Source organism: Dasypus novemcinctus, chromosome 29 (assembly GCF_030445035.2).
Source record: "Dasypus novemcinctus isolate mDasNov1 chromosome 29, mDasNov1.1.hap2, whole genome shotgun sequence".
In the NCBI taxonomy this organism is placed as follows: domain Eukaryota; kingdom Metazoa; phylum Chordata; class Mammalia; order Cingulata; family Dasypodidae; genus Dasypus; species Dasypus novemcinctus.
The window spans coordinates 13,026,121-13,053,995 of record NC_080701.1 but is presented as its reverse complement, the minus strand read 5'-3'; the positions used below and the strand labels follow the sequence as shown (position 1 = coordinate 13,053,995).

At 39.3% G+C, this 27,875-nt stretch overlaps 1 protein-coding gene, 1 non-coding gene and 1 pseudogene across 4 annotated transcripts in view; 1 reads left to right on the top strand and 2 right to left on the bottom strand.

Moving 5' to 3' along the window:
* The first annotated feature begins 2,252 nt into the window (after nt 1–2,252).
* Nucleotides 2,253–27,875, top strand: part of GTF2E2 (general transcription factor IIE subunit 2) — a 97,010-nt gene continuing 71,387 nt past the window's right edge. Inside the window, exons 1-3 of one of the 2 annotated variants that reach the window (XM_058289999.2) lie at nt 2,253–2,343; nt 5,009–5,181; nt 27,139–27,230. In XM_058289999.2, coding sequence (XP_058145982.1) covers nt 5,013–5,181; nt 27,139–27,230 — 261 coding nt within the window. In that variant the 5' untranslated portion in view covers nt 2,253–2,343; nt 5,009–5,012. Of the gene's footprint in view, nt 2,480–5,008; nt 5,182–27,138; nt 27,231–27,875 lie in introns of both variants that reach the window. The other variant, XM_004475162.5, reaches the window with a different exon arrangement.
* Nucleotides 8,433–9,577, bottom strand: LOC101429470 (leukocyte surface antigen CD47 pseudogene; annotated as a pseudogene).
* Nucleotides 15,467–22,807, bottom strand: LOC101429914 (uncharacterized). Of its 2 annotated transcripts, none has more exons than XR_009184051.1 (3): nt 22,694–22,807; nt 16,428–16,510; nt 15,467–16,010 (listed from the first exon to the last, which is right to left on the bottom strand). It is a non-coding gene; the product is annotated as an uncharacterized protein (transcript). The 2 variants fall into 2 exon arrangements; XR_011647750.1 differs by having other exon boundaries at nt 16,428–16,491.

Sequence of the window (27,875 nt, the reverse complement as noted above, 5' to 3'; positions counted from 1 at the left end):
TAGGACGCTGAGTTCCCCACCCACCAAGAGAACAACATGGCAGAGGACAGACTCTTAGTTTTGATGCTGGAGCCCTGGAAATAATATATAGGAGAAGAACACAGAGGAATAGAGACAGCTCTGTAGACACAGCAGAGGCCCTGGGAAGAGAGATGAGCCTAATAGCCTGCAGCTGCAGCTAAGCCCAGAGAGACATGAGCCCTGGGAGAGAGGCAAGCCTTACACCAGCCTACAGTTGAGATTGGAAGAAGCTGGGACCATGGAGCCTTAAGAGGAAGAAGGAAGGCTGAACCGTTGCAGACATCGCCTGCCATCTTGCACCAACATTTGAGAAAGTACCTGTTATGGTACCTTGAATTGGACTCTTTAGGGTCTTGTGACTATAAGCTTCTACCCCAAATAAATATCTCCCCGCCTACCATATGGGAGGACCTGGGTTCAATCCCTGGGGCCTCCTGGTGAAAAAGTAGAGAAAGCATGCCTGCACGGTGAGCTGAGTCCCCTTGTGGTGAGCTGGTGCCTGTGTGGCGAGCCAAGTGTCTACACAGCAAGCTGAGTGCCTGCATAGTGAGCCAGTCCTTGTGTAAGTGAGTCATGCAACAAGACCAGGAACTGAGGTGGTGCAATTGACAGGGAACCTCTCTCCACATCAGAGGTCTTGGGATTGAATTCTGGTGAATCCTAGAGGAGAAAGATGAGAAGACAGAAAGAGAAACAGATACAGAAGATCACAGAGTGAATGGACACAGCAAAAACAGTAGGGTGGGGGGGGGGGAGGGGAAGAAAAAAAAATCAAAGCTGCGTAAGTGAAGAAATTTTTAGTAAGTACGTTTTCCAGCTGTCAACAACAGGAATTTATTGGCTCACAGTCTTGAGGCTGCAAAGTCTAAAATCAAGACATCGGCAAGGCGGCTTAATCCTAGAGTCTGCAGTGTTCTGGTGCTGGGTGCCAGCAATCCTTGGGGTGCCTTGGCTTGCATCTCTGCTTGCTATCACAAGGCCATGGGCTCTCCTACAGTCTGCTCTTTCAGATTTCTGCAGGCTTTTGATTTCGCCCCTCGATCTTCTCTAAGGCTGGTTTCCTGTGTCTTTTCTTTATGAAGCCTCCAGTAACAGGGATTAATACCCACCCTCATTCAGGTGGGCCACATTTTATCTAAAAATACTGTCTTCAAGAGGTCCTAGTTACAATGTGCTCACATCACAGAAATGCGGATTAAGATCAAGGGTATGTCTAAACTGGGGTTCATAATTCAGTCTACCACACGCCTTTATAAAAAGTCTGGGTTCTAATCAATTGTTATTTAAACAAAGTTACATTTCCTGAGGGTGTCCAGTAACCATCCAGGGGGTTTCTTAGAAAATGCTCTAGTATGCAACTAATTAAAAGGTCAAGATTTTGGCTTTATTTTCACGTTTTGAATGAAATTTCATGTATTATTTCATTTACTCTTCACAATAATACCATCTAAGTAACTTATTGTGTTAAATCAATTCTCTCCATTTCCCAAACGAGAAAACCTAAACACAGGTTAGTAATCTGAGGAGTAACCAGCACAGGGTAATTAAACAACAGCTACAGACTGGTTGAGCACGGGCTATGCTGCCGCTGTAGGTTACAAGCCCAAGGAAGTCGATCTCCAACGTACTGTGGTCTGGGCAAGGCCAGTGATCTTTTCCCTCGCTTTAGGTTTATCCCTTCATGGCGCTTGCAAAGCCGCAAGGCTTTTTGGCGGAAAAAGCCCTGGCTGGGACTTCAGAGACTGGGTTCCACATCAGGATTGGCCATTGCTAGCTCTGCTGTCTTGAGCAAATCAGTTAGCATCGCGGGGCTTTCGTTTCCTCACTTTTAAAAGAGACTCCTGGGACAACGTTCTCGGAAGTTTCGATGCTGGTGACTGGCATCTGAGGTAAAACCACAAAGCGTGAGGTAAAGTCACTCAACAGCTGCTCAGAGATTGCGCTGCCACCCGGAGTTCGAGTCCCAAACACGCTGGAGTTGGATCCAGCAGCCTTTTAAATTTCTGCAAAAGAAACGTTTCTTCCATCTTCCTCGGCGCCGCCATCCCACCCCGGCCTCAGGTCGGGTCCTCGGCCCCACCCGCAGCCGCCCTCCATCGTCATGGAGATCGCGACGCCGGAGCTAGCTAATTCTCCTCCCGCGAGCCCCCTCGGCCCCGCACGCGACGACGCATGCGCGCTCGAGGCCGCGAAGGCGCCGCGGTGGCTGCCGGGACTCGGCTCCCGAGCTCGAGCAGGAAGTGGCGGGCGGAGCCCCGGGCCGAGTCGCCGCCTCAGCCCGCTGCTGTTGCCGCCGCCAGCGCCGAGACCCCGGCTCGGCGGGTCAGCGCTGGGCGCGCGTGCGGGGGCGCCGCCGAGGAGCGGGAAGCGGCGGGCGCGCCGGCGGGGGCGGCTGGCCGAGGCGGAGGCGCGGGGAGGCGGCGGCGGCGGGGCGCGCGCGGCGGCCCTCGCGGCTCAGGTAGGGGCTGCGGCCGCCGGGCGAGGGGCGCGGACCCCCGAGCTGCTCGTGGGGACCCCGGCGCGCCGTCTGCTCCCCCAGGGGGCGAGCGTGCGTTCTGGCCTGCGGGGGCCTGGGGCTGCCGGGCTCTGCGCCAAGCGCCTCAGCCCTCCCGGGTCCCGGGGAGCTTTGTCCTTTAGGCCGGAGCGGGCGTTTAGCAAACTTTTGGGTTGGAAAGAGGGGAGACCCGCAGTCGGGTCGCTGATCGTGCCTCGTCTTAGCCCGCAAGTTTACTTTAGAAGTAGCTCGGCGGCCCTTGGTGTCCGCACGAATCAAGGCTGTGATTTAGAGAACGCGCACGCGGGCTGATTTTGAGGCTGGCTTTTGGAGACCTACTTTGTAATGACCCTTAAACTTCAGTTCTGAGAGTTGTTTTGTGCAGACTCTGAAGACATTTTCCCCAGCCGAGCGCGGCGGCGCCTTTTCCGCGCGGCCCCGCGTTTCGGTCACTTAAGAGGCAGGCAGTCTCCCCTGCCAGCCGGCCGGCTATTCATAGCAGTGTTCCTGGGTGCCAGGGGCACCTGCGAGGCTGAGGCAGGGAAGGGAGCGAAAGAGAAGAGTGAAAGGTCGAAAGAGGTCGGACGGTGTCGTGGAAAGAGCGTGGGCTTCGGAGCCAGAAGATTTTGGTTGAAATTTTGGCTTCTCAGTGTCCATCCGTGGAGGGAGCCGGCAGCTCCCTAAGCCTGTGTGGCGGCGCTGTAAATGTCACATGGGGGTGGCCGTGGGTCCAGTCTGCTGCAGAGAGGGAGACCCCAGTATAATGTTGAGTAATCTGGGAAAAGTTGGGAGATGGCGATGGTGAGCGATTGATGAGCCTTCTGCTCTAGGTGCCACTTGGTTACCAGGTGTGCCACATAGGTGGCCTTTGTTTCGGGCCTCCGGGTCAGGTATAAGGAGCACCTGACCAGGACCCAAGATAGTTGGGTCCTGGTCCTCCTCCTTCCAGCTGTGTCACTTTAACCATGCATCATCACTTCAGATTTCACAATAAAATAAAAATAAACCTAATACCTTATTATTCATAGAATTGTGAGAATCGAATACTGTAAGCATTTAGGCCTTTGTGAACTGTAAGGCTTTATTTAAACCTGTGTTAAAATCGTTATTAAAAGCCCAGGTTTATTACCTGTCTGTAGGTGAAATAAACAGATAACATGCTTTCTGTGTTAGGAGTAGTAATAATGAAGTATTAACATACATTTGTATAGCGTGGAGCTTTACTATTTAGAAGATCACTTTCATAAATGTTTTCTTATTTTATTCTTACAGTTGGGCCTGATATGGAAAGCATTGGAAGTAGCCTCATTTTACTTGTAATAAAATTGGATTTAGGGCGATCTGGTGGATTGCCTAGGATCATGTGGCACTAGGAATTGGAACTGTGACAAGAGGGCGGGCCTTTGACCTGCGGTCCTGTAACTCCTCACTTTTTTTTTTTTAAAGATTTTTAAAATTTCTCTCCCCTCCCCCCCCTTGTTGTATGTTCTCTGTGTCTGTTTGCTGTGTCTTCTTTGTCCCCTTCTCTTGTTGTCAGTGGCATGGGAATCTGTGTTTCTTTCCGTTGCGTCATCTTGTGTCAGCTCTCCCTGTGTGTGGCACCATTCCTGGGCAGGCTGCACTTTCTTTCGCGCTGGGTGGCTCTCCTTACGGGGTGCACTCCTTGTGCGTGGGGCTCCCTTACGCCGGGGACACCCCTGCCTGGCAGGGCACTCCTTGCGCGCATCAGCACTGCGCATGGGCCAGGCGCACACAGGTCAAGGAGGCCCGGGGTTTGAACCACGGACCTCCCATGTGGTAGACGCCCTCACCACTGGGCCAAGTCCGCTTCCCCACAAACAGAAGACTTTTAATAAGGACTTGTGAAACCAATAATAATAAAGTTAGAGCAATTTAATGATTTTTTAAATATTTAGTTATTCATTTAACACATTTATTGAGCTACTTTGTGTTTAAAGCCTTTCAGAATTTACATAATCAATGTAAAGTAGTAGAGTCATTTTTATATTCTTTTCTTTGTACTAAGTCTTTGAAATCTGGTGTGTATTTTACACTTAGAATATACCTCAATATGAACCAGCTACATTTCACGTTCTCAATAGGCACATGTGGCTAGTGACTATTAGCATATTGGACAGCACAGTTCTAGAGCCTTAAAGAATAATTTTACTTCTCTTTTCAAGTGCTTGGTGTATAATAGGCACTAGTAAAATATTTGTTGAGTGAATAAATAAGTGAGTAAACACAGCAAGTATTAGAGAACTAATAATAAAAGGTAATTTTGTTTGGGAAGTTACTCATTAGAAATATGAATTTGGCATACGTGTTTGAGCAACTTTAATCTGTATTAAAGTTAATGTGGGAAAATGTGGGAGCAGGGCCTATGGGAGTCCCCTATATTTTTTATGTAACATTTATGTAATCTAAGTATCTTTAAAAAAAAAGTATACTAAAAAAAATCTGTATTAAAGATATTTCTTTTTCTCTTTTCAGCATTATGGATCCAAGCCTGTTGAGAGAAAGGGAGCTATTCAAAAAACGAGCTCTTTCCACTCCTGTAGTAGAAAAACGTCCAGTATCTTCTGAGTCATCATCATCATCATCATCAAAGAAGAAGAAAGCAAAGCTAGAACATGGAGGGTCATCAGGCTCTAAACAAAATACTGGTTAGTTAAATTGGCTGTTTAGGACTTTATTTTTTATTTTTTAGGAACCCATTTAGTCATGGCTAGTTCATTTTTCAGTTCAACATTCATATCGATTAGTAGGCACTGTGTTAAGTGTAAGGGATGGAAAAATAAGAGAGTTTTTGCTCTGGATATGGTCATGGTCTTGTGTTGTAGTTAAAATTTAGGTGATTATCCTTTATAAAAATAATTTTTTTGATGTTTAATTTACATACCATATAGTTCACTTGTTTTAAAAAGTGTACAATTAAAAGATTTTCAGTAAATTTACAGATTTGTGTGACTATTAACACAATCCAACTTTAGAACCTATCTATCACCCCAGACAGATCTCTGTGCCCACATGCAGTCATTCCATGTTCTCACCTCCTGCTCAGGCAGCTACTGATCTGCTTGCTTTCTTTTTATATAGATTTTCCTCTTCTGGACATTTCATATAAATGAAATCATAAAATATTCAGTCTTTTTGTTTGTGTGTCTGACTTCTTTCTTTTATGTATATTTATAGTTTTATTGCGGTATAATTTACATACCATAAAATTCCCCATTTTAGGTGCACAAGTCAATGACAGTAAATTTAGAGTTGTGAAACCCTTACCACCATCGAATTTTACAACATTTCTGTCACCCCAAAAAGATCTCTTGCACCCAGTTGCAGTTACTCCTTATTCTGCCTGTCTTAGTTTGCTGGGGCCAATGTAACAAAGTATCACAAACGAGGTGGCTTAAAACATATTGTCTCACAGGTCTGAAGGCTAAAAGTCCAAGATCAAGGTGTCAGCTGGGTTGTGCTCCCTCTGAAACCTGTAGAGGAGACGCCTTCCTTGGCTCCTCGTAGCTCTGGTGGTTTGCCGGTAATCTTGGTGTCCTTTGCTTGTAGCACTTCAATCTCTGCCTCTGTTATCACATGGCATTCTCTCCTGGGTCTCTCTGTCTCCTCTCTTTATAAAGACACCAGTTGTAATGGATTAGGGACCACTGTAATCCATTGTGACCTCATCTAATTTTTTTTTTTTTTCCAGATTTATTTTATTTATTTTTCTCCTTCCCTCGATGTGTTACACTTGTGGTCTGCTCGTCTTCTTTTTGGGAGGTACCAGGAATTGAACCCGGGACCTCCCATGTGATAGGCGGATGCCCAAGGGCTTGAGCCACATCCTCTTCTCAGTTTGACCTCATTATAACTAGTCATGTGTTCACCATATGTCCAAATAAGGTCACATTCATAGGACTGGGAGTTAGCACTTGAACATATCTTTTGGGGAGACAGATTTCAACCCTAAGCCTAAGACAGCCAAGTCCAAACCCAAGACAACTATGAGTCTCCTTTGTGTCTCTTTAGACTTTCCTTTTTGGACATTTCATATAAATGGAATTATTGTTGTGGTCTTTTGTTTATGGCTTCTTTCACTTAGTGTTTTTGAATTTCAACCACGTAGTACCATGCATAGTACTTAGTTGCATTTTATTGCTGTAGGATATTCCATTGAATGGATATATCATAATTTGTTTATCCATTTACCAGTTAATGGACATTTAGATTGTTTCTACTTTTTGAATAGTGCTGCTGTGAACATTCATGTACAAGTCTTTGTGCAGATGTGTTTTTATTTCTCTTGGATAGATATCTAGGAATTGAATTGCTGGGTCATATGTTGAAGTTATGTTTAATTGTTTAAGAAACTACCATAATGATGCACCATTTTACATTCTTACCAGCAGTGTATGAAGGTTCTAATTTCTCTGTGTGCCACCAACACTTATCTTTTTTTTTTTTTTAAGATTTATTTATTTCTCCCTCACACCCTCATTTGTTGTTTGCATTTGTTGTGTCTGTTCATTGTGTGCTTCTCTTCCTTTTAGGAGGCCCCAGGAACCGAACCTGGGACCTCCCGTGTGGTAGGCCGGAGCTCAATCGATTGAGCTATATCCACTTTCCAAAACTTGTCTTTTTGATCATAGCCATTTTAGTGGGTATGAAGTAGTATTGTGGTTTTAATATGAAGTTCTCTAATGACTATTGCTATTGAGCATAGTTTTGTGTGCTTATGGACCATTTGTATATGGTATGCAATTTGGTAAAATGATTATTCAAGTATTTTGCCTATTTAAAAAAATTGGGGTACTGATTATCTTCTTACTGATTTGTAAGAGTTTTTTAAATAAATTTTGGGTACAATTTCTTGGTCAGAGGTATGGTTTATAAATACTGTTTCTAAGCTTGTGACCTGTTTTTTCACTTTCTTAATGGTGTCTTTTGATGTGCAAAAGTTTTAAATTTTGATCAAGGTCCATTTATCATTTTTTTCTTTTATCAATAACTTTTGTTCTTGGTGTCATATTTAAGAAATCTTGCCTAACCAAAGGTCATGAAAATTTACTCATTTGTATATATTTTTAAGTGTTTTACAGTTTTAGCTCTTCCATTTATGTCTATGATATAGATGAGTTGATTTTTGTATATGGTTTAATGTAAAATTCTAAATTCATCTTTTTCTTTATGGATTTTCAATTATCCTAGTGCCGTTTCTTGGAAAGACTGTCCTTTTCCTGTTGAATTGCATCAGCATCTTTGTTGAATATCAATTGAACATAAATGAAAGAGTTTATTTCTGGAATTTCATTTCTGTCTTTATATTTATCCTTATGCCAATATCATACTCTCTTGATTCTTTAGCATTTTATTAATAGTAAATTTTGAAATTGGAAAGCATTAGTTCTTCAACTTTGTTCTCCTTTTTCAAGATTGTTTTGGCTTTTCTGGATCTTTTGAATTTCCAAATTTTAGGATCAGCTTCTGTAAAAAAGCCATCTGGGATTCTGTTTGGGGTTGTATTGAGTCTATTAAATCAATTTGGGACAAAGTACCATCTTAACAATATTAATTCTTCCAGTCAGTGACTACTGATGTCTTGTCATTTATTTAGGTTTTTAATTTTTTTCAGTGATATTTTATGTAGTGTTTGACATATAAGCTTATTACCCAGATGGCTCTGGGCTTCTAGATTCTTGGCTTATGTCTCATAAAAGAATTTAAGGACATGCTATAGGGTTGGCAAGGGAGTAGAGCATTTATTGAGAAACAAGAAAGGGAAGGGGATGTGGCTCAAGAGAGTGGCGTAGGTGGGGCCAGGCCAGGGCTTTTTAAAGTGCTTTTCTGATTGGTTGCCCCACCTGTCATTTCTCAGGGAGCCAATGGTGAGGTTTTTTTTTGGGGGGGGGCCACACAATACAGATAGTGATCGTTTATTAACTAAATTACAGCTGCTTTGAAAAAAAAAACATAACTTTTAACAATCATTTAAGTGTATACAATAATTTAATTTCTTCCGTAAATGAAAAACAGTTAAATTTCTTGGTTTCTTCTCCCCAAGAGTGAGTCGTCAAGGCCATGGTACTTAAACACAAGTGTATTCCTTTCATATCTTACTACTCTCCAAATCAGAGTCCATCATTCCATTTCAGTTACTGCTCAAATTTCATATAAACTAGTCCAAGTAATTCTGCTAGAGCTATGATACCCAAACCTGCTATCAGAAGAGAACCCTGTGTGGGGGTGCAATTGGAGATACATAGGCTTAGCCCAGCCACAGCAAGTATATAACCCAGCAGCTGAATAATCAGTATGACAGTGGCGAAGGAGGACATCCCAAACACTGTCTTAAACACACAGTACTGAAGTAATATTAGTATCACAGTGGGAATTACAATTAAACCAAGCCCAGAAGAATTCTTTACTGAATATTCACCTGGCCTGAAAAGAATGACTCCAACAATGACGATTATGGTGAGTACTAGTCCAGCAAAAATTAAAAAAATGTTTTTCTCATTTGTATGTCTGGATTTATACGCAAGTGACAGAATACCAAACTGTCCCCAGGACAGAAATATAGCCAAAAGTGGGAAAACAACAATGAGAGTATTTTCTTTTGGAGGAAACCATGAAACAAAATGATATTTTAGCTCTATGATTGTTTCGCCTTCTCTGCTTAGTTCTGTTACTTCGCAAGTATAGTTCCCAACGACAGCGTCACTCTTACTCATCTTCAAAGAGGCAATTCCCTTTAGTAATTCTGACAATGTGATTTCTGCGCTTGTAAAGTCAACACTGACAGTGGTCTTTGGCAAACTTCCATCAAAGGTGAAAATGTCTTTGCCTTTAAATTTCCACTTAACAAAGATATCTCTAATGTCTTTCGTCTCCACATTACTAACAATGCATGGGAGGAGAACAGTTTCATTGCAGATGGTCATTTCTACGAAGCTGGTTTCATTAAATAATAGCTGAGCTGAACCGCAGCACGCCGAGCCGAGCAGCAGCGCCGCCACCAGGGCCCACATAGCCGCGCCCGCCGGGAGGTCGCCGCGCGCCCCGTCCGCCCCGCGGGTGTCTGGAGCTGCCGCCGCCGCCGCCGCCGTCACAGACAGGGCCGGTTGCCGTGGTGCCCGGCCGCGCACACGCGCGTCCTGCCCCCTGCTTCCCCCGCGCGCGCATGCGCCTGTTGAGGCTTTTGGAGGCTATCTGGGGCTTTCCCTCTTGTTCCAAATGAGATTCTCACGGCCAGGATCTCAGAGTCGCCTTCTCTGGAGGTTTGGCCGTGGGGGTACGTGTCTCATGGCTATGTGGTCTGCCAGCCATGCCGCCTTCCCCTTAACCTGCCTCAAGCCTTGCGTTTATCTTCCTGAATCTATTCCTAAGTATTTTGTTCTTTCTGATGCTATTGTGATTGGAATTGTTTCCTTGATTAGGTTTTCAGATTATTTCTGATATATAGAAATACAGTTCATTTTATTCTGTACATTAATTTTTTATTTTGTGTACTTTCTGAACTCATTTCTAGTTTTTTTTTTTGTATATGGATTCCTTAGGATTTTACTACATACAAGATTGTGTCTGCGAATGAAGACAGTTTTACTTCTTCCTTTCTAATATAGATGCCTTTTATTTCTTTTTCTTGCCAGTTGGACTGTTAGAGCCTCTAGTCTGATGTTGAACCTCTAGTATGATAATGAAGTATGGGCATCTTTGCCTTAACCCTGATTTAAGGGGGAAGGCATTCATTTCACCAGTAAGTATGTTAGCTGTGGGTTTATTTTAGATGCCCTTTACAAGATCAGAATCTCCTTCTATTTCTAGTTTATTGAGAGTAGTGGATTATTAAAAATATTTTTTGAAATTTATTGCTCTTTTTTTAGGAGGCTCCGGAGATGGAATCCGGGACCTTGTACATGGGAAGCAGGTACTCAGTCAAGCATTTGAGCTATAGCCACTCCCCGGGATACTGGTTTTTTTTTTTTGGGCTTTTTATGCATTTATTGAGGTGATCATATGGTTCTTGTCTTTTATTCTATTAATAGGGTATATTACATTAATTGATTTTCAGACTTGTCTAGTCAGTGCGTTTAATCCTTTATATTTGGTGTGGGACTCAGTTTGCAAGTATTTTGTTCAGAATTCTTGCTTCTCTAGTTATGAGGGATATTGATCTGTAATTTTCTTTTCTTGTAATGTCTTTGACATTGGTATCACAATAATTCTGACATCACAGAATGAGTTGGAAAGTATACCCTTTATCTTTTTTCTGGAAGAGTTTGTGAAAGATTGGTAGAATTCACCAGTGAAACCATTTGGGCCTTAACTCTTTGTGGGAAGATTCAATTTCCTCTTCTAGGACTACTGAGATTTCCTATTCTTTCTTGAGTTAATTTTGGTTCCCTGTATCAATTTGGAATTTGTCCTTTTAATCATCTACTTTGTTTAAAGTTTTTCAAAGTATTCCTTTAACAGTCCTTTTAATTTTCATAAGGTCAGTTTTGATACTCTTTCATTCCTGATTTTAGGAATTTATTATGTCTTTTTTTCTTGGTCAGTTTAGCTAAAGGTTTGTAATTTTGCTGATCTTTCAAAGACTCAGTTTTTGGTTTCATCGATTCTTCTCTGTTTTTCTGGTTTTTACTTAACTGATTTCTATTTAATCTTTATTTCCTCCTTTTTTGCTTGCTTTGTGTTTATTTTACTTAGACTTTTTTTTTTTAAGATTTATTGTATTTATTTCTCTCCCCTTCTCCTGCCCCCATTGTCTGCTCTCTTGTCTACTCACTGTGTGTTCTTCTGTGTCTGCTTGCATTCTCAGCAGCACTGTGAATCTGTCTCTCTTTGTTACATCATCTTGCTGTGTGAGCTCTCTGTGTGCAGTGGCACTCCTGGGCAGGCTGTGCTTTTTTCAGGCGGGGTGGTTCTCCTTGCGGGGTGCACTCCTTACGTGTGGGGCTCCCCTATGCAGGGGACACCCCTGCGTGGCATGGCATTCTTTGCGCTCAGCAGGACTGCGTGGTGGCCAGCTTACCAAATGGTCCAGGAGGCCCTGAGTTCGAACCCTGGACCTCCTATATGGTAGGCAGATGCTTTATCAATTGATCCACATTTGCTTCCCATCTTAGACTTTTATCCTTTAAACACCAAGGCCAGTTCATCTTAATTTACAACAACAGGAATTATTTAGCTACTTCAAAATGTAGGCCCAATAATCCTTACTGATGTCATCTTGTTTAGAAGTCCATCAGGCTGTTTTAATAGCTGATTTTAAAGCAGAGCTATATTTTTTTCTACCAAAGTAGGCCTATCATTTTTATTAAGACGTGTAGATTTGATGTATTTGCTCTTGTTTCACTGACGTTTACATGGAATGAACTCTTTAACAAATTTTTAAAAGTTTTAAGCATTATCACAGAATCGTTCTTTTCACTCTAGTCTTTTTGACCTGCTTAATGTTCTTTTCTCATGCTGGGCTGTAGGTTCTAAGTGGGAATGTCATTTTCATACCGCACATCCCATTCATCAGCAAGAAGAGCCTGTGTGGGACTTTGCTTATCTTTGGTTGGCCAAGTGCTCTATGCAATCTCTTTGCCCAGATGCTTTTCAGAGTGCTTATTGTTACTTTTTTTTTTTAAGATTATTTATTTATTTCTCTCCCCTTCCCACACCCCTGTTGTCTCCTCTCTCTGTCCATTTGCTGTGTGTTCTTCTGTGTCCGCTTGTATTCTTGTCCGTGCACTGGGAATCTGTGTCTCTTTTTGTTGCATCATCTTGCTGCATCAGCTGTCGGTATGTGTGGCCCCACTCCTGGGCAGGCTGCACTTTTATCGCACGGGGCGGCTCTCCTTATGGGTTGCACTCCTTGGGACACCCCTGTGTGGCACGGCATTCCTTGTGTGCATCAGCACTACACATGGGCCAGCTCACCACACAGGTCAGGAGACCTGGGGTTTGAACCCTGGACCTCCCATGTGGTAGGTGGACGCTCTATAAGTTGAGCCAAATCCACTTCCCTATTACTATTTTTTAGTGTAAAGGGAGCTGTCAGTTTGAGGAAGATGGTGGTGGTGTGAGATCTCTAGAGACTCCCTTAATAACTTTTCTTCAGTCCATCTACTTCTCTTCAGTTCAGGGACATCCCTTGAATAACTGGGATAGTACAGGCTATTAGTGATAAAAATCCCCAAATCTCAGTGGCTTACAATAAAAAAATGTTTCTGTTTCTCTTTCATACCTCATGTTTATTATGTGTATACAGGGATCTCAGCTATAGCTATTACTTAAGGATGCAGGCTCACAGAATAGCTGATATTTCAGATATTGCTGGTTTCTGTGCCAGAGGGAAAATGTAGCTCCAGAGGCTCTTGCGCTGGCAGTTAAACATTATGGTCTGGAGGTGGCACGCGTCATTTCCTCACAGCTCATTGGCCAGAACTAGTGACAAGGCTCTGCCCAGCCATCCGGGCCTCTTAAATGTTCACAGGTGCCCAGAAGGAGGAGAGCTGGAAATGTTGGGTGAACAACACTAAGGGAAAGACTATTGTGCCACCTTAAGGGGTCACTGTTGTTGGATTACCAGACTAGCTGCTTACCAGCTCTCCCTTTAGTTTAGCTTCTCCTGTACATGCTCCAAATAGGAGTCAGAGTGATTTTTCTAATCATTAATTTGCTCAGGTCCCTTTCTGCTTCAGGCTGGTTATCATTGCTTTTCAGCTGAAGTCGCATCTTGTATTGCAGCCGACATGCCTTACCTCATCTGTAGCTTATTTCTCCTTATGCTCCATTTCTCACTATCCTCCTTGTACTCCTAGGGATCCTGACTCCTCCGACACACGTTAGTCTCTTTTGCCTCTTGGCATTTGCTTCTATTATTTCCTTTTCCTAGAATATTCTTTCCTCCGTTTCACTTTCTGTTGGCTTCTTCCTTTAGGTTTTGGTTTAAAAGTCATATGGAGAAGTGGACGTGGCTCAACTGATAGAGTGTCTGCCTACGATATGGAGGGTCCAGGGTTCTATACCCAGGGCCTCCTGACCCGTGTGGTGAGCTGGCCCATGCGCAGTGCTGCCATGTGCACAGAGTGCTGTGTCACGCAGGGGCGCCCCCGTGTAGGGGAGTCCCACGGGCAAGGAGTGCACCCCACAAGGAGAGCCGCCCCACGTGAAAAAAGCGTGGCCCACCCAGGAGTGGAGCTGCACACACGGCGAACTGACAAAGCAAGATGATGCAACAAAAAAAGAGATGCAGTTTCCCAGTGCTGCCTGATAATACAAAGCAGACGCAGAAGAACACACAATGAGTGGACACAGAGAGCAGACAACGAGGGGGAAGGGGAGAGAAATAAATAAAATAAATCTTTAAAAAAATAAAATAAAAGTCATATACTCCACTTTCCAATCTGAATTCAGTGCTTAACCTATGAATTCCCAGCCTATTTCTGACATAGCTATTACTGTATGCTACTGTATTTGCATAATTACTTGTTCACCATTGTACTCTCCATGCTGGTCTAATCTCTGATGCATAATAAGCACTCAAAAAATAGTTGTTTAATGGCTAAACCAATTATGGGATAAAATGGGGGAAAGTTGATAGTGTACATTATGAATAAGTTATTAAAGGACCTGTGTGCTTCCTATTTGCAAAAATGTGATTTTAATTGCGTTTTACGATGCTCAGAAGCTTCTGGTTACCAAAGTGTTTTGCATACCAAAGGTTCACAAGTCGTCTGAAAGTTGGTTACATTATTTGCATTCGTTTCTACTATTAGAAGAAATATACAGAATAATTTGAGGAAAAGTGATTTTCAGCTGTTTCAAAATTGAAAACAACAGAAATCTGTTCCCTTTCTTTTACCACAGTTATTTATTAGATGAAACACATTCCATCAGTAATGGAGATTTAAAAAAAAATGTCCTTTATCCATTATTCTTTTACCCTGCCCCATTCCCCAGTACTTTTATTCAGCTATTCTAATTTTCCATAGTTCTTTTCAGTCCTTATTCATATGTGTACACACTTAAAATCTAGATTTATATTAAAATGTTCTGAATTTATTTTTCACTTTATATATCAACTACTTCACTATTTTGCCATGATTTTCAGTGACTTATTAGTAATCTGTTGATATGCCACTGTGCGTTAAAGGCTTAGTTGTTTCTGATATTTTATTATTTTGCATAATGCTAGTCTAAAGTTCTTCCTACCATGAGCTTTTTACTTTTGAATTCTTTGGGGTAAATTTCCAGCAGTGGCATTTCTGGCCGAGTTGTAGAGTAATTAAGAGCATGCTTTGATTTGCTCATGTAACTTGGGTGGTAGCAAAAACGGTATTAGGCTCATAAAATAAGGTCTGTATAGTCCCTGGAATTCCAGGAAATAAAGCTGCTGTATTTCTTAATAGGTTTAAGTGGTCGTTTTCTTTTTTTTTTTTGCATTGAATATATTAGTCTTCAAGAGTGTAGATATGAAAAGTAAAATGAATGAACAAACTCAGGAAGTGCCATTTAGGGAGTGTAGTGGTAAATTTTAGTTTGAAAATAGTCTAGACTTGTATTTCTTCCTAAATAGTAAGCAAATGCTGTAAAAATTTTATGCAGGTATTCTTGTGGCCTTTCTGAGTATTTTGAGACTTTTTTACTAATCCTGGTAAAACTCAAAACATTAAGAAATGTATGCGTTGTCTTCATTAAATTAGAAAATACTGCTTTTTAATAAATAGGGACTTTATAGGTGGAAGTATTTTTCTTTGGATTTAGAAATGCAAATTAACTGTAAACATGAAGGATGGTATACTCTGTTCTTTAGCTACATGAGTTTTTTTGGTATCATTTTAGCATGATTAGCCTTCCTGACCTTTCTAGTACCTTTTGCTACTCAGTACTGAATTATAGAACTCTTTTACCCAGTTTTTGAAGTATAATTTTAAACAGTTTGGTAAATTATTCACATTTATGAAGTTTTACTGTGTATTTAATGAAATGTCTACACGCACAAGAAGTTCATATTTAACTCCTTTCTTCCCTTCTAGTAGAAATCTTTTAACTATTAAAAGTCAGAAACAGCTTTATATGATGGTTGGACCAAAGAAAATTCTTTCATTTTTACTTAGAAGGGGTTGAAGGCTGCTTTCGAAGATTTTGATCATCTTAGGTCAAGTGTCAGACCACTTCGATTTCACGTTTTGTTATGTTGTCCATCATACTCCTAAGAGGGTTAGGTTCACTTTTCAAGTCTTTGACAGTTTTGTTTTTCACACAGCAGCAGCAGTCAAGCACTTCATATAGGAAAGCCAGCACTACTAAAGATACCACTGTAAATATAAATAAAAGCAGGATGACAAAGCAGGCAGTGTTCCAGTTATCATGGAAAGGGTAAATCTTTTGAACTTGAAAACCAAGGTACTGATAAACAGACGTAGTGGTTTCATTCCAGTGGTTGGGGCTCAAGGAGGCCATTCTTAGAGATTCCACTTCTTGTAGTGCTCTTTTGAATCTATAAAATATAGAACGTGAATATATGTAAGCAAAAGCCACAGATTTATCCATTTAAACCTCAAATTTAAATACTAATTAGTATATTTATACAGACAACATGAGTCTTCTTTATTTCCCATCAGAATTAAAGCCTGAATGGTGTTTTTGAATTTTTTGTGTATCTAGGCCAAGGTACTCAGTAAACCATATTGTATTGTTTTTATGTGTATCTTTTCTTAGATTTGTATATTCTTTTAAGATTCAAATACAGAAGCTGACTGCTAACGGAAGGGAATAAAAGGCAGCTGAATTAGCTTCAAATTTACAAAAGCAGTGGTCAATGAGTTATTATCTACCAGAAATCTTGGCATTTTAAGGTAGTGTTCTTCAAACTGACTCTGGAAAAAGCTTTCTTTTGCATGTGGGTCTTTCTTACCTTCTTGGTTTAGAGTGTTTCTGGCTCCTATTTCCACTCTTTTAAACTTCTGATGGCAGGCAATCTGAATCAGAAAATAGCGGCTGAGTGAACAACAGAAAGAAAAGGCAAGTAATGACAGTTTTTGGAATAGGAATAGTTGAATTTTATGTTAAAGTTGCCTGTGAAGAGAACTTAATCTTGGGATTGTTTGTTATGTATTTGATAGTCTTAAATTGATACATGGACACTAATATTTACAAACAAAAATCAAATTTACCTAACCAGAGGTATCAGTGATTATTATTCCATTTAACTCAGTTCATTTTAGTTTTTTGTTTTTTTTTTTTTGGTATTCTTGCATTAAGTTTTAGTCTTGTTGACCTGATGCTTATTAGACTTTATATGGGACCACAAGAATTGAAGATTTGATAGTATGGAACCCCACAGTAATGGGGAACTAAATGAATTTTTATTTAGTCTTTCAACAAAATCTTTTTCAACTTTTCTAAAAAAACATATCTATACATGAAGAGAAGTTTGGGAATAAAAGGAAAAAAGTTGCACTTCTCTGTTTCAATCACTTATCATTTTGTCTGTGTCCTTTTAGTCTTTCCTACATAGTTGCAAACAGACTTTTATTCATTCTTGTAACAAATGTTTATTGAGCACTTACTGTGTGTCATATACTTTTCCAAATGATGACATATCTTGTGTGTGAGAATATGTTTAACTTGAAAATTTGAGAGAAGTGTAATAGTATATGGACTCCTCCTGTACTGATAATGCACTTTTATTTATCAACTCGGCCAGTGGCTCTATTCCCTTTGCTCCCACTCTCTGGATTATTTTAAAGCAAATCTTAGACATCATACTATTTCATCTAGAAATATTTAAGTTTTTATCTCTAAAAGGTGAGGACTCTGCTTTTAAACATAACCAGAATAGCATTTTCATACCAAAAAATTAAAAATAAAAAAGTGATTAAAGAACAAAACAAAACACCCAAAGCCAGAACAGTATTCCTCAGATTCCTTTTTTTCTAAATAAATACAATTTTAAAACTTTGTGTTTGCTAAATTATTACTATTAAAATTAAGTTTGCTTGGCAAATCACTTCACCTCTCTGGTTGGGTTTACTTCTCTCCTTCCTTTTTTTGTTTCCACATTTTGAAGGTTAAATTGATGCTTTGAGACCAGAAGTTAAGGCTTAAATGCTTGTTTTCATTTTTAAGAATCCTCCAGTTTTGTGGTGCTTGGTGATCCTTCAGCTTGGAATGAGAGACAACAGACTAATGGACAGTAATTGAATAAATTGCTTCTTTAGTTCAGGGACAACACAGGTGTGCAAATTACCATTACATTATGATGTACTCAGAAACTATGTCTGGAAACCCAGCCTTCCAAAGATACCCTCTTATATTCCTTAGTGTGTTCTCTTCAGAGCACATTTCTGGCTAGCAGGGATCCTGCTTTGCACAACTCCAGGGACCCCATTCGCGGTGTTTATGCAGAATGCAGTGTGAGCGTGCCCCTGGGGACTATGTAGCAAAGAGTTCCTGGCAGCGTGCCCTTCCATCCTCTACATTCATGCCTCCTCTCATTATAATCACCATGAGACAAATACTCATTTAACCAATAGAAAGGTGATCAGATGGAGACAAAAGTTAGATCCCTTTAGATCCAGCCTTCCTAATAGATGTAATAGGTAGAGTAGTGGTTAAGTGGTGTGATCTCAGGGACATAAGGAAGACGGTATCCCCCAAGATGCCTGCCTCCTCCCATCCCCGATCCCCACACACAGACAAACCAGACGAATGCCTAAAAGTTCAGTTTGTGAAACTTTAAAAATTTTAGCATTGCTGAAATGCAGGTATTTCTGGGAGGAGTAACACTGTTATTTTTACTTCAGTGTGAATGCATTTCAGGTCCTTTTTGAAAAGCAGAGATAATAGAGGAGAGGGAGAGGAAGATTAGGAGCTTGGGGAGGTGGGGGCAGTGCCTTATGTGGGTAGGTAAAAAGCAGCAAGAATCACTTAGGGGTCTTCCTAATAATTTTACCCTGGGCTAACCTAGGACCTTCCCAGCATCTATGAAAATATTCCTTAGAGTTTGTTTTAAGGTTTTGCAGATTTTCAGTTTGATCCCTTTTTTAAATCTAGGAATCTTTTTTGAAGGTTCCTCCTTTAAACCTGGGGAGCAATGACAGGAAGGGAGAGGAAGAAGAGAGAAGAGGGAAACAATTCCCACGTTATTCCCCATCTTCTCTAACTAACTTAATACTAATTTAAAATGTTACTTCACTTTTGATTATTGAAATATAATGAACCTTTGTTGTGGTATGTATATAGATCTCATAAAATATCCCATTTTGACCATTTTAAAGTATACAACTCAATGTCATTAATTACATTCACAGTATTGTACAGCGATCACTACCATCCATTACCAAAACAATTTCGTTATCCCTAACAGAAACTTTGTACTTATTAAGCAATTAACTCCTCATTCTACCTTCCTCATAGACCCTGGTAACTTCTAATCTACTTTCTGTTTCTATGAATTTGTTTATTCTAGATATTTCCTACAAGGGGAATCATACAGTATTTTTCCTTTTTGTGTCTGGCATATTTCACTTAGCGTAATAACAATTTTAAATAAAAATTAAAAAGCTTTACCCATAATCCTATCTCCCTAGTCAGACTTTTAGATTTTTTTCATTTTTTTTCCCAGAAATTGTCTGTGTAAATCTATAACTTATATCTGGTTGAAATTATACTGACGTTATTCCTTTGTATTTTAATATAAGTAGACCTGTTGTGTGTGTGTGTTGTCTTTTTAAAAATGGGGACAAGGTGTAAACACTAATAATGCAAGCTACCATTTTAAAATAAAATTTTAGAATGTTTAGAAAGTTAAAGAACCCAGTGCTCTGTTTATTGTTTTATGTACCTAAACTGCTTAAAAAAATTTCACGCCCCCCTCAATTCTGAAAAAAGATAATAATAGAGAGAAACATGCACACACACAAACTTAATTTAGATGAGGTAAATTTGTGCCTGTCAAAGAACCCATTCTTCTGGTTAAATTACTATAGTATATCCACACAATTGATATTATTCATGAATAAGGTAACTGCATAGTGATAGAGAAAGATTTTGGAGATTCGTTAAGTGAAAAGATCAAGGTGCAGGACAATGTGTATATGAAAGGAAAATAAAAATATATATTCTTCTTTGCCTGTATTGGCACAAAAATTTAGAAGGATATGCATGAAGATAATAACTGATTACTTATGGGGATGATGGGAAGGGAGTTGGGGGTGGGGCAGGAATATGAGTGAGACTTCTGTCTATACTTCGTTATATTCTTTTGACTTTTGAACCACTTAAAGGTATTATTTAAAACAGAAATAATCTTATTTTCAAAGGAGAAAAAAATACTTATTCTTTGACTTTGGCTTTTAGAAGTCTTGTTTTATATGTCTGTTTGATTTTTCTGGGTTATTTCTAGAAAATTAGAATTAGTAAACATTGTAATTTTGATTAGACACTATACTCACATACCAAATGCTTATATAACTATGCTTGCAACAATAACTGGATAGCTTTGCTTGCCATCTCCCAAAGGCCTTTGTAAACTTTGCTGGACATATCTGAGTTTAGGAATTGAGGTCTTACATGTCAGGCTTATATTGTAAATGATGACAGTTTGTCACCAGTGAGTCTATGGATAACTGACGAGGAACTCCGAACATGTCTTTAGTTAGGCATAGTTGTGGGCATAGCTGGAAAAAAGTAAGCACTGTAATATGAGGTAATTTTCCGTCTTAAATTTTATGTGGTATTTTCTTCAAAGTACAGTATGGGTATACTTTTTGTGTGTGTGCTAAATTTAGGGTAGAGACTAATAACGATTTATCTTTGATGGGTCAGACATAATTAGGTACACAGAAAGAAATTTACCATAAGGATTTTCTCCTATTCTGAGTCTATATATTTGAAATTAAAATGTCAATCTAACATCAAGCAAATGCTGTAAACATTTTATGAAAAATAAAAGGAAATTTTAAAAAGTAAATGAATAGTTTATTATACTTTCAATAGCTCATGCCTTCCTCTCCCACCTTAAATTTCATTTCAGGATCTGGGAGCTTTAAAAAGTAAATAAGATAATTTTTTTTAGTTCATGTTATTTTTAATATATTCCCTTCACCTGTTTTTCCTCCCATTTCAAAAGGCCGTATTGGAATACTTGTAGGGGTAGGATTTGGAACTGTTCTGGAATCTTGCATTTGCTTTATTTATGGGGGAAAATCCTGAATTAAATATTCTAGTTTCTTTAAACATATCACTTTGAGATATGATCAGATAATAGCCTTTAAATATAGAGCAGCTCACTGAATGGAAGCTCTGAAAATCTCTGAGATAGGCCATGTCTCTAGTTAGTGTGGAGAATGAGAGCAATGAGTTCCATCTGTGCTAACTATAGATATATTATCAGTCAAATGTAGGCTGGTTTTTTTTTTTTTTTTTTTAAAGATTTATTTATTTAATTTCCCCCCGATTGTCTGTTCTGTGTCCATTTGCTGGGTCTTGTTTCTTTGTCCGCTTCTGTTGTCATCAGCGGCACGGGAAGTGTGGGTGGCGCCATTCCTGGGCAGGCTGCACTTTCTTTTGCGCTGGGCGGCTCTCCTTATGGGGCGTACTCCTTGCGCGTGGGGCTCCCCTACGCCGGGGACACCCTACGTGGCAGGGCACTCCTTGCGCGCATCAGCACTGCGCGTGGGCCAGCTGCACACGGGTCAAGGAGGCCCGGGGTTTGAACCGCGGACCTCCCATGTGGTAGATGGACGCTCTAACCACTGGACCAAGTCCGTTTCCCTGTAGGCTGGTTTTAAAGTGGAGAAATCATGTGGGTGATGGGGGTTTCTGTTTACAGTTTACCTGAAATTTTAGTTTTAAGTTTAACTTTTATTTTTAAAATTCATTTTATTTTATGAGACTGTTTTTTTCTTCTGTATTTTGTATAGCAAGCAGGAATGTTTTTAAAGTAATTAACCCCATTGTGCTAAACCTGGAGAGTTCTTGTATAACTAGTTACAGCAGCCTTCAGGCTTTGGAAGGGATACCTTGACCCTGCTAACTAAATGCTGGCTAAGAAATAGAGGGAATAGAAATTATGAAAAAAATTCTTTAAGAATTAATAGACTTACTGACAAAGGAAAAAAAAGTTGGATCTTTACTATGTATAGATAATATCCTAGAGCTCTAGCATCTAAATAACATTTATTTTCATGCTTGAATACTATGAAATTAGAAATTTGGTCAAATGTTCATATTAATTTTTAATAGACATGAAAGATTGCTCTGAGCCCTGAAAGTAATTTTATTACTCAGAGAGGTACTGTACTTATTCCCATAACAATTTCTTCTTAGGACATTTTATTTTAAAATGTAGTTATCAAAAAGACTTGCATTTATTTTGCGGGTAAGTTTAAGAATAATAACTTCAATCTTATAGTTAAAGCTGTGAAAATATGTTTTTGTGGCTTATCAGAAATAAAAACCTACTTAAAACAGTTTTCTTTGACTAATAGCAAATATATAGTACATTAAGATAGGTTTTAACATTTCATTTGAGGAATTATCTTTATTAAATTTTATTAAAATCTGAAGCTGTCTAAATTATCTCTTCCCAGTGTAATATAGCCCACATAATGATACCTTTCCTGGTCTTTTTATTTTTACATAAAAATTACAATTGTGATCATTTCTCTGGATTCTCTGCATCTACATTCAAAGTCAAATAAAAACAATTTTGGACTGCTTTTTCCTATTTGTTAAAATATAACAAACTTATAACTGTTTTTTACCAGTCAATGTAGTTTATACATAGAATCAGAAAGCTTTAGTCTAGCATTTGCTTTTAGTCTAGATTTTTCTCTAAGAAAAATCCTTTGTTAGATCAGACCAAACTGCTGAAATGAAATAGCTTAGAGAAACTGAAATTAGCACGTAAGCAGCAAACATCAAATGCTTATGGTTTGCTATAAGGTCTGGACGTAGATCAGGTTCATGTAAAATGTCACAGTAATGAATTTTCCATTAAGGCACAGATGGCAAGGATGCTTATCAGATAGAACAAGGCAATCCTCATGTTTTCAAAATAAAATCCTACCAAGCAATGAAATGAGGAAGAAAGCTTTTCAGTTGGTTTTCATGGTAAAATATCCTATTGCATCATAGGGATATGTATTTTTAAATAAAAAGATCATATAAACCTACCTCTTGTCTGAAAGGATGCTGTTGAAGCGATGGTATGGTCTGTTTGTAATGCAGTCTAGTGCACAGCCAAGATGGAGCTTTGCTTCTATTGGTCGAGCCCTGGTTCAGCTGACAGCTTCCTCTCTGTTCATTTGCATTAAGTCCTGCCATCCTTAAATGTAAATCATTCATAAACTTGAATAGAGCTGTCTGGGGTATCAGCTGTCACCTCTGTATCCTGCTTTATATTTTTGTCCTTTAGCTAAACTCCTGTATGGGAATTTGTGAGTTACTAAGAAATTTAGAGTCCCTTAGTTTTTAACTATAAAATTGCAAACCCTTCAGTGTATATTTCAGTGCTGGGCCTGACGATGTTGGGAGAGATAGTAACCTAGGAAACAAAGAGTCTAGGTTTACTTACCAACCCGATATCTCCTACAGGAAAAATGCATAAAATCTCATAAATGAAATTTTCTTTTCTTTTTTCCTTTCCTATCTTCTTTTCTTTCGGTAGGACTTACTCCATGTAGAAACCTTGCCTTCTGAAAGTCATTAATAATTTCCATGTAGTCATTTGATTTAGGAGAAGTCTGAGGAAAAGGAAATAAAATTTAGTTTATTTTAAAGGGAGAGGCTTAGCTTAGGTAGGAACACTACCTACATTAAGCAGTCTGTGAAATAGTCTGATGATCATCTCTCAATCTGTAACAAATGTTCCACAACAGTGTAAGGTGTTGCTGGAGGGGTGTTGTATGGAATTCTGCACATTGTGCATGGTGGTTTTATAAGTTCACAATTTCTCTAAATAAAACAATAAAAGCAGTCTGTGAGATTAAAATGGCAAAAGAATCCCCATTTGGATGTTTAGAGGTGGAATGTTTTTATTTATGGTATTAAAGTTGTGGTTTAAACATAACAATCAAGGTTTTAAATTACAGCAGTAGGGGATCAGGAAAATGTTTGATACGCAGACTTATTTTTTTAATATTATAGAACACTTAGCCTTTTAGTTTCTAGGGTCATAACAGGGTACGTGGAAATATCCTTACTACATTCATTCATTCATTCATTCATGCATTCTACAAATATTGATGGAGTGTTTATTATGCCTGGCCTTGAGTTAAGTGCTAGAAGCATTAGTAAATAAAACTGTATGTGGTTCATAATTGATGAATTTTATTAGTTTGCTGGGGTTGTTGTAACGAAGTACCAGAAACTCGGTGGCTTAAAACAACAGAAATATGGCTCTCACAGTTCGAGGCTGCAAGTCTGGAGTTCAGGTGCCAGCGGGCCTGTGCTCCCTCAAGGGCCTTGGGGAAGAATCCTTCCCTGCCTCTTCCAGCCTCTGGTTGGTGGCAGCCTGCCTCTGTCTTCAAATGGCCTTCTTCCCCGTGTGTCCCTCGGGGTTTCTGTATCCACATCTCCCTCTCCTTTCTTTTATAAAGACACTGGATTTAGGGTCCACTCTTCTCCAGTATGACCTCATCTTAACCGGATTATGTTTGTAAAGGCCCTATTTCCAAATAAGGCCACATTCACAGTTATGTGGTTAGGACTTGAGCCCATCTTTTGGGGTACACAAGTCAACCCACTACATCAGTTGTCTGGTGCTTGTCTTTTATTTTTTTAAAAAGATTTTTATTTTTTTATTTTATTTCTCTCCCCTACCCCCCCACCCCCCAGTTGTCTGTTCTCTGTGTCCATTTGCTGCATGTTCTTTGTCCACTTCTGTTACTGTCAGTGGCACAGGAATCTGTTTCTTTTTGTTGTGTCATCTTGTTGTGTCAGCTGTGTGTGCGGCGCCGTTCTTGGGCAGGCTGAACTTCTTTCGCGCTGGGCGGCTCTCCTTATGGGGCGTACTCCTTGCGAGTGGGGCTCCCCTATGCGGGGGACACCCCTGCGTGGAAGGGCACTCCTTGAGTGCATCAGCACTGTGCGTGGGCCAGCTCCACACGAGTCAAGGAGGCCCAGGGTTTGAACCGTGGGCCTCCCATGTGGTAGACGGACGCTCTATCTATTGAGCCAAGTCCATTTCCCTGGTGCTTGTCTTAACATATTGTCATGCCTTTTTCATGGTCTTCCCAGTTAGCTATTGTATACAGTAGTATGGGATAAATTTATGTTATTTTACTACATTTAAACACGGGAACATTAAGTACACTTATAAATTTCTATACTTCGACAGAATCAACAGTTTTACATAGAACAATCTGTTTAAAGCTACTTAATGGCTCCTATACAAGACAGTGTCTTAACAAGATTTACAACTGGGTTTGAATTTATACTCTGCCACTTACCCTCAGTTTTTTATGTTTAAAAGGGAAAAATAAGGGAAGCGGACTTGGCCCAGTAGTTAGGGCGTCCGTCTACCACATGAGAGGTCCGCAGTTCAAATCCTGGGCCTCCTTAACCTGTGCGGAGCTGGCCCACGCGCAGTGCTGATGTGTGCAAGAAGTGCCCTGCCACACTGGGGTGTCCCCCCCGTAGGGGAGCCCCACAGTGCAAGGAGTGCACCCCGTAAGGAGAGCTGCCCAGCGCAGAAGAAAGTGCAGCCTCCCCAAGAATGGCGCTGCACACACATAGAGCTGACACAAGATGACGCAACAAAAAGAAACACAGATTCCCATGCCGCTGATAAGGATAGAAGCGGACAAAGAAGAACATGCAGCAAATAGACACAGAGAACAGACAACTGGGGGGGAGGGGAAGGGGAGAGAAATAACAACAACAACAAAAAACAAAACAAAACAAAAAGGGAAAAATAATATCTTCTGAGTAGGATTTTTGATAGGGATTAGATGAGGAAAATAGCATGGTGCTTGGCATGTAGTGTTTAATGAATGTTAGTTACTATTATCATTTTAAGTGTCTTGATTATCTTGGGAAAGTGAATGATGTAAATAGTATTTCATAAATGAACTAGTGAATGTGAATGTGAAATCGCTTGGTATAACCTATAAGGCGTTCTTAATATTATAGTGTATATTTTAGGAAAATAGTAAAGTAGACCTTAATGTGCATTGTAACAAAGTTATATTTTAAAGGAAAATTATATATGAAGTTTCATTTTGATCTCAGAAAAGCATACTCAATAAAGCCTTTTCACCAACTAATCTCTAAGGAGTATTATGATGCCATCTAGAAGCTGTTCTTTTGGATCGCTGACAGTTGTTACATTTGACTTGTGGTTGTTCCTAATGCATTCTTTTGTTTAAACTGTTACCAAGGTAGTGCCAGAAATTGATCTCCTCATCCCCTTTTATTTAACCACTTCCTTTGTGGATCAGCCACATGGGAACTTTATAATATCTGAATCTGTTGCCTTGCAGGTAGGACATGTACTTCTGAAATGTTTTCATATTTTTCTTACAAAAATTTGACAAATGGAATTCATTTGTGACGCATAGGTAGCATTGGGGTTTCTGTCTATGAGTAATGCAGCAAAATGACAGATGATCTAAAACAAATGATCTTCCATACAGGTTTTTCCACACCGGATATGTATGTGTGTGTGTATGTATGTACATATGTATCTATCTATAGAGAAAGAGAGAGAGAGAGGTTTTCTGAGAGCTGGAGGAAAATGTCATCCTTTTTAAGTATCTGTGTTTATGCAGTGGTACTGTCAGTATTTTCATTCCTAATTTATCTCTGAAATTTACTTTAAAGTAGTTACGGTATTCTTTCTTTTAATTCCTAATAATTCTCATTGATTTATGTTAAATTGGCAAGAAGAAACTGAAGTAATAGGTGATAAATTGAACTTTTAATCCCTTAGAAGTAATCCATCCACTTCTTGTGTTTTTTTTCTTCTTTAGGTACCGGGGGCCAGGAATTGAACCACAGCTCTTGTATGTGGGAAGCTGGTGCTTGACCAATGAGCCACTTTGGTTTCCCTGAGTTATTTTTTTCATTTGTTTTGCTCGTTGTTTTTTTTTTTTTTTTTTTTCAGGAGGTACTGAGAACGGAACCCAGGAGGTGGGAGGCAGGTGCTTAACTGCCTGAGCCACATCCTCTCTCCTTCTTGTGGTTTTAAATCTATTAGAAAGGCCTTGTAAATCATTATTCCCTTGTTTGAAAAGCCATGTTTCTAAATATGGGGAAATCTAATCAGGATTGAGAGCAAGGGAAAGATATTTATAAAAGAAATGTATTTTAATACTTCTGAATTATTTATACTTTCTTCTTGCTGTTAGTGAGAAAATGGATAGTTTATGATACATGCCAGAGATTTTGTATTTTTCACCAAAATTTTGTGGAGTAGAATTTATTACATAGAAAAAATTTTTTCTATCTAATTAAGTTATCAAGAATTAAGTTAAGAATTAAATTATCAGATTTATAACTTAAAATTATTAAGTTTTCAAGAATTAAGTTATCAGATTTAAAATCATCTTAGATGCTTAGGAGTCTTAATCATATGTAATATAAAAATGTTATAATTATTTTTTAAACCTTATTTCCAGATCATAGCAATGGATCATTTAACTTGAAAGCTCTATCAGGAAGCTCTGGATATAAGTTTGGAGTTCTTGCTAAGATTGTGAATTACATGAAGGTAAGTTCTTTTCTTAAATAACAAAAATCATATTTAACTTCTGGATGAAGGTGGATTTCAGAAGTTAAATTTGTACACACGTGAAAATTTCCAAACCGCACATTTTCAATATATGGAGTTTATTGTATTTGATTACACCTCAATAAAACTATAAAAAAAAATGTAGGACATTAAGCCTTGGACATTATTATTAAATTGGTATTACCGTCAGCCATATAAGTATATTTAATATACACTCATTTACATATATAATTTAAGCCCATCATTCCACTTAAGAGTTTGCCCCAAGTGGTAGATACTTAATTAGTCATTACCTGCTTATAATACTATTGGGAAGATGTGATTGATTTTCAGGATGTAACTTCCTTTTTGTTCTCAATTTTATTTATTTCTGCTCTAATCTTTATTTTTTCTTTCCTTCTGCTTGCTATGGGATTGGTTTGCTGTTCTTTTTCTAGTTTCTCCAGTTCAATTAGATTTTTGATTTTATCTCTTTTCTTTTTAATATAGGCCTTTAGGGCTATAAATTTCCCTCTCAAGACTGCACTCGCTGAATCCCACAAGTTTTTATAAGTTGTGTTGTCATTTTCATTTGTCTTAATGTATTTACTAATTTCACTTGCAGTTTCCTTCTTGACCCATTGA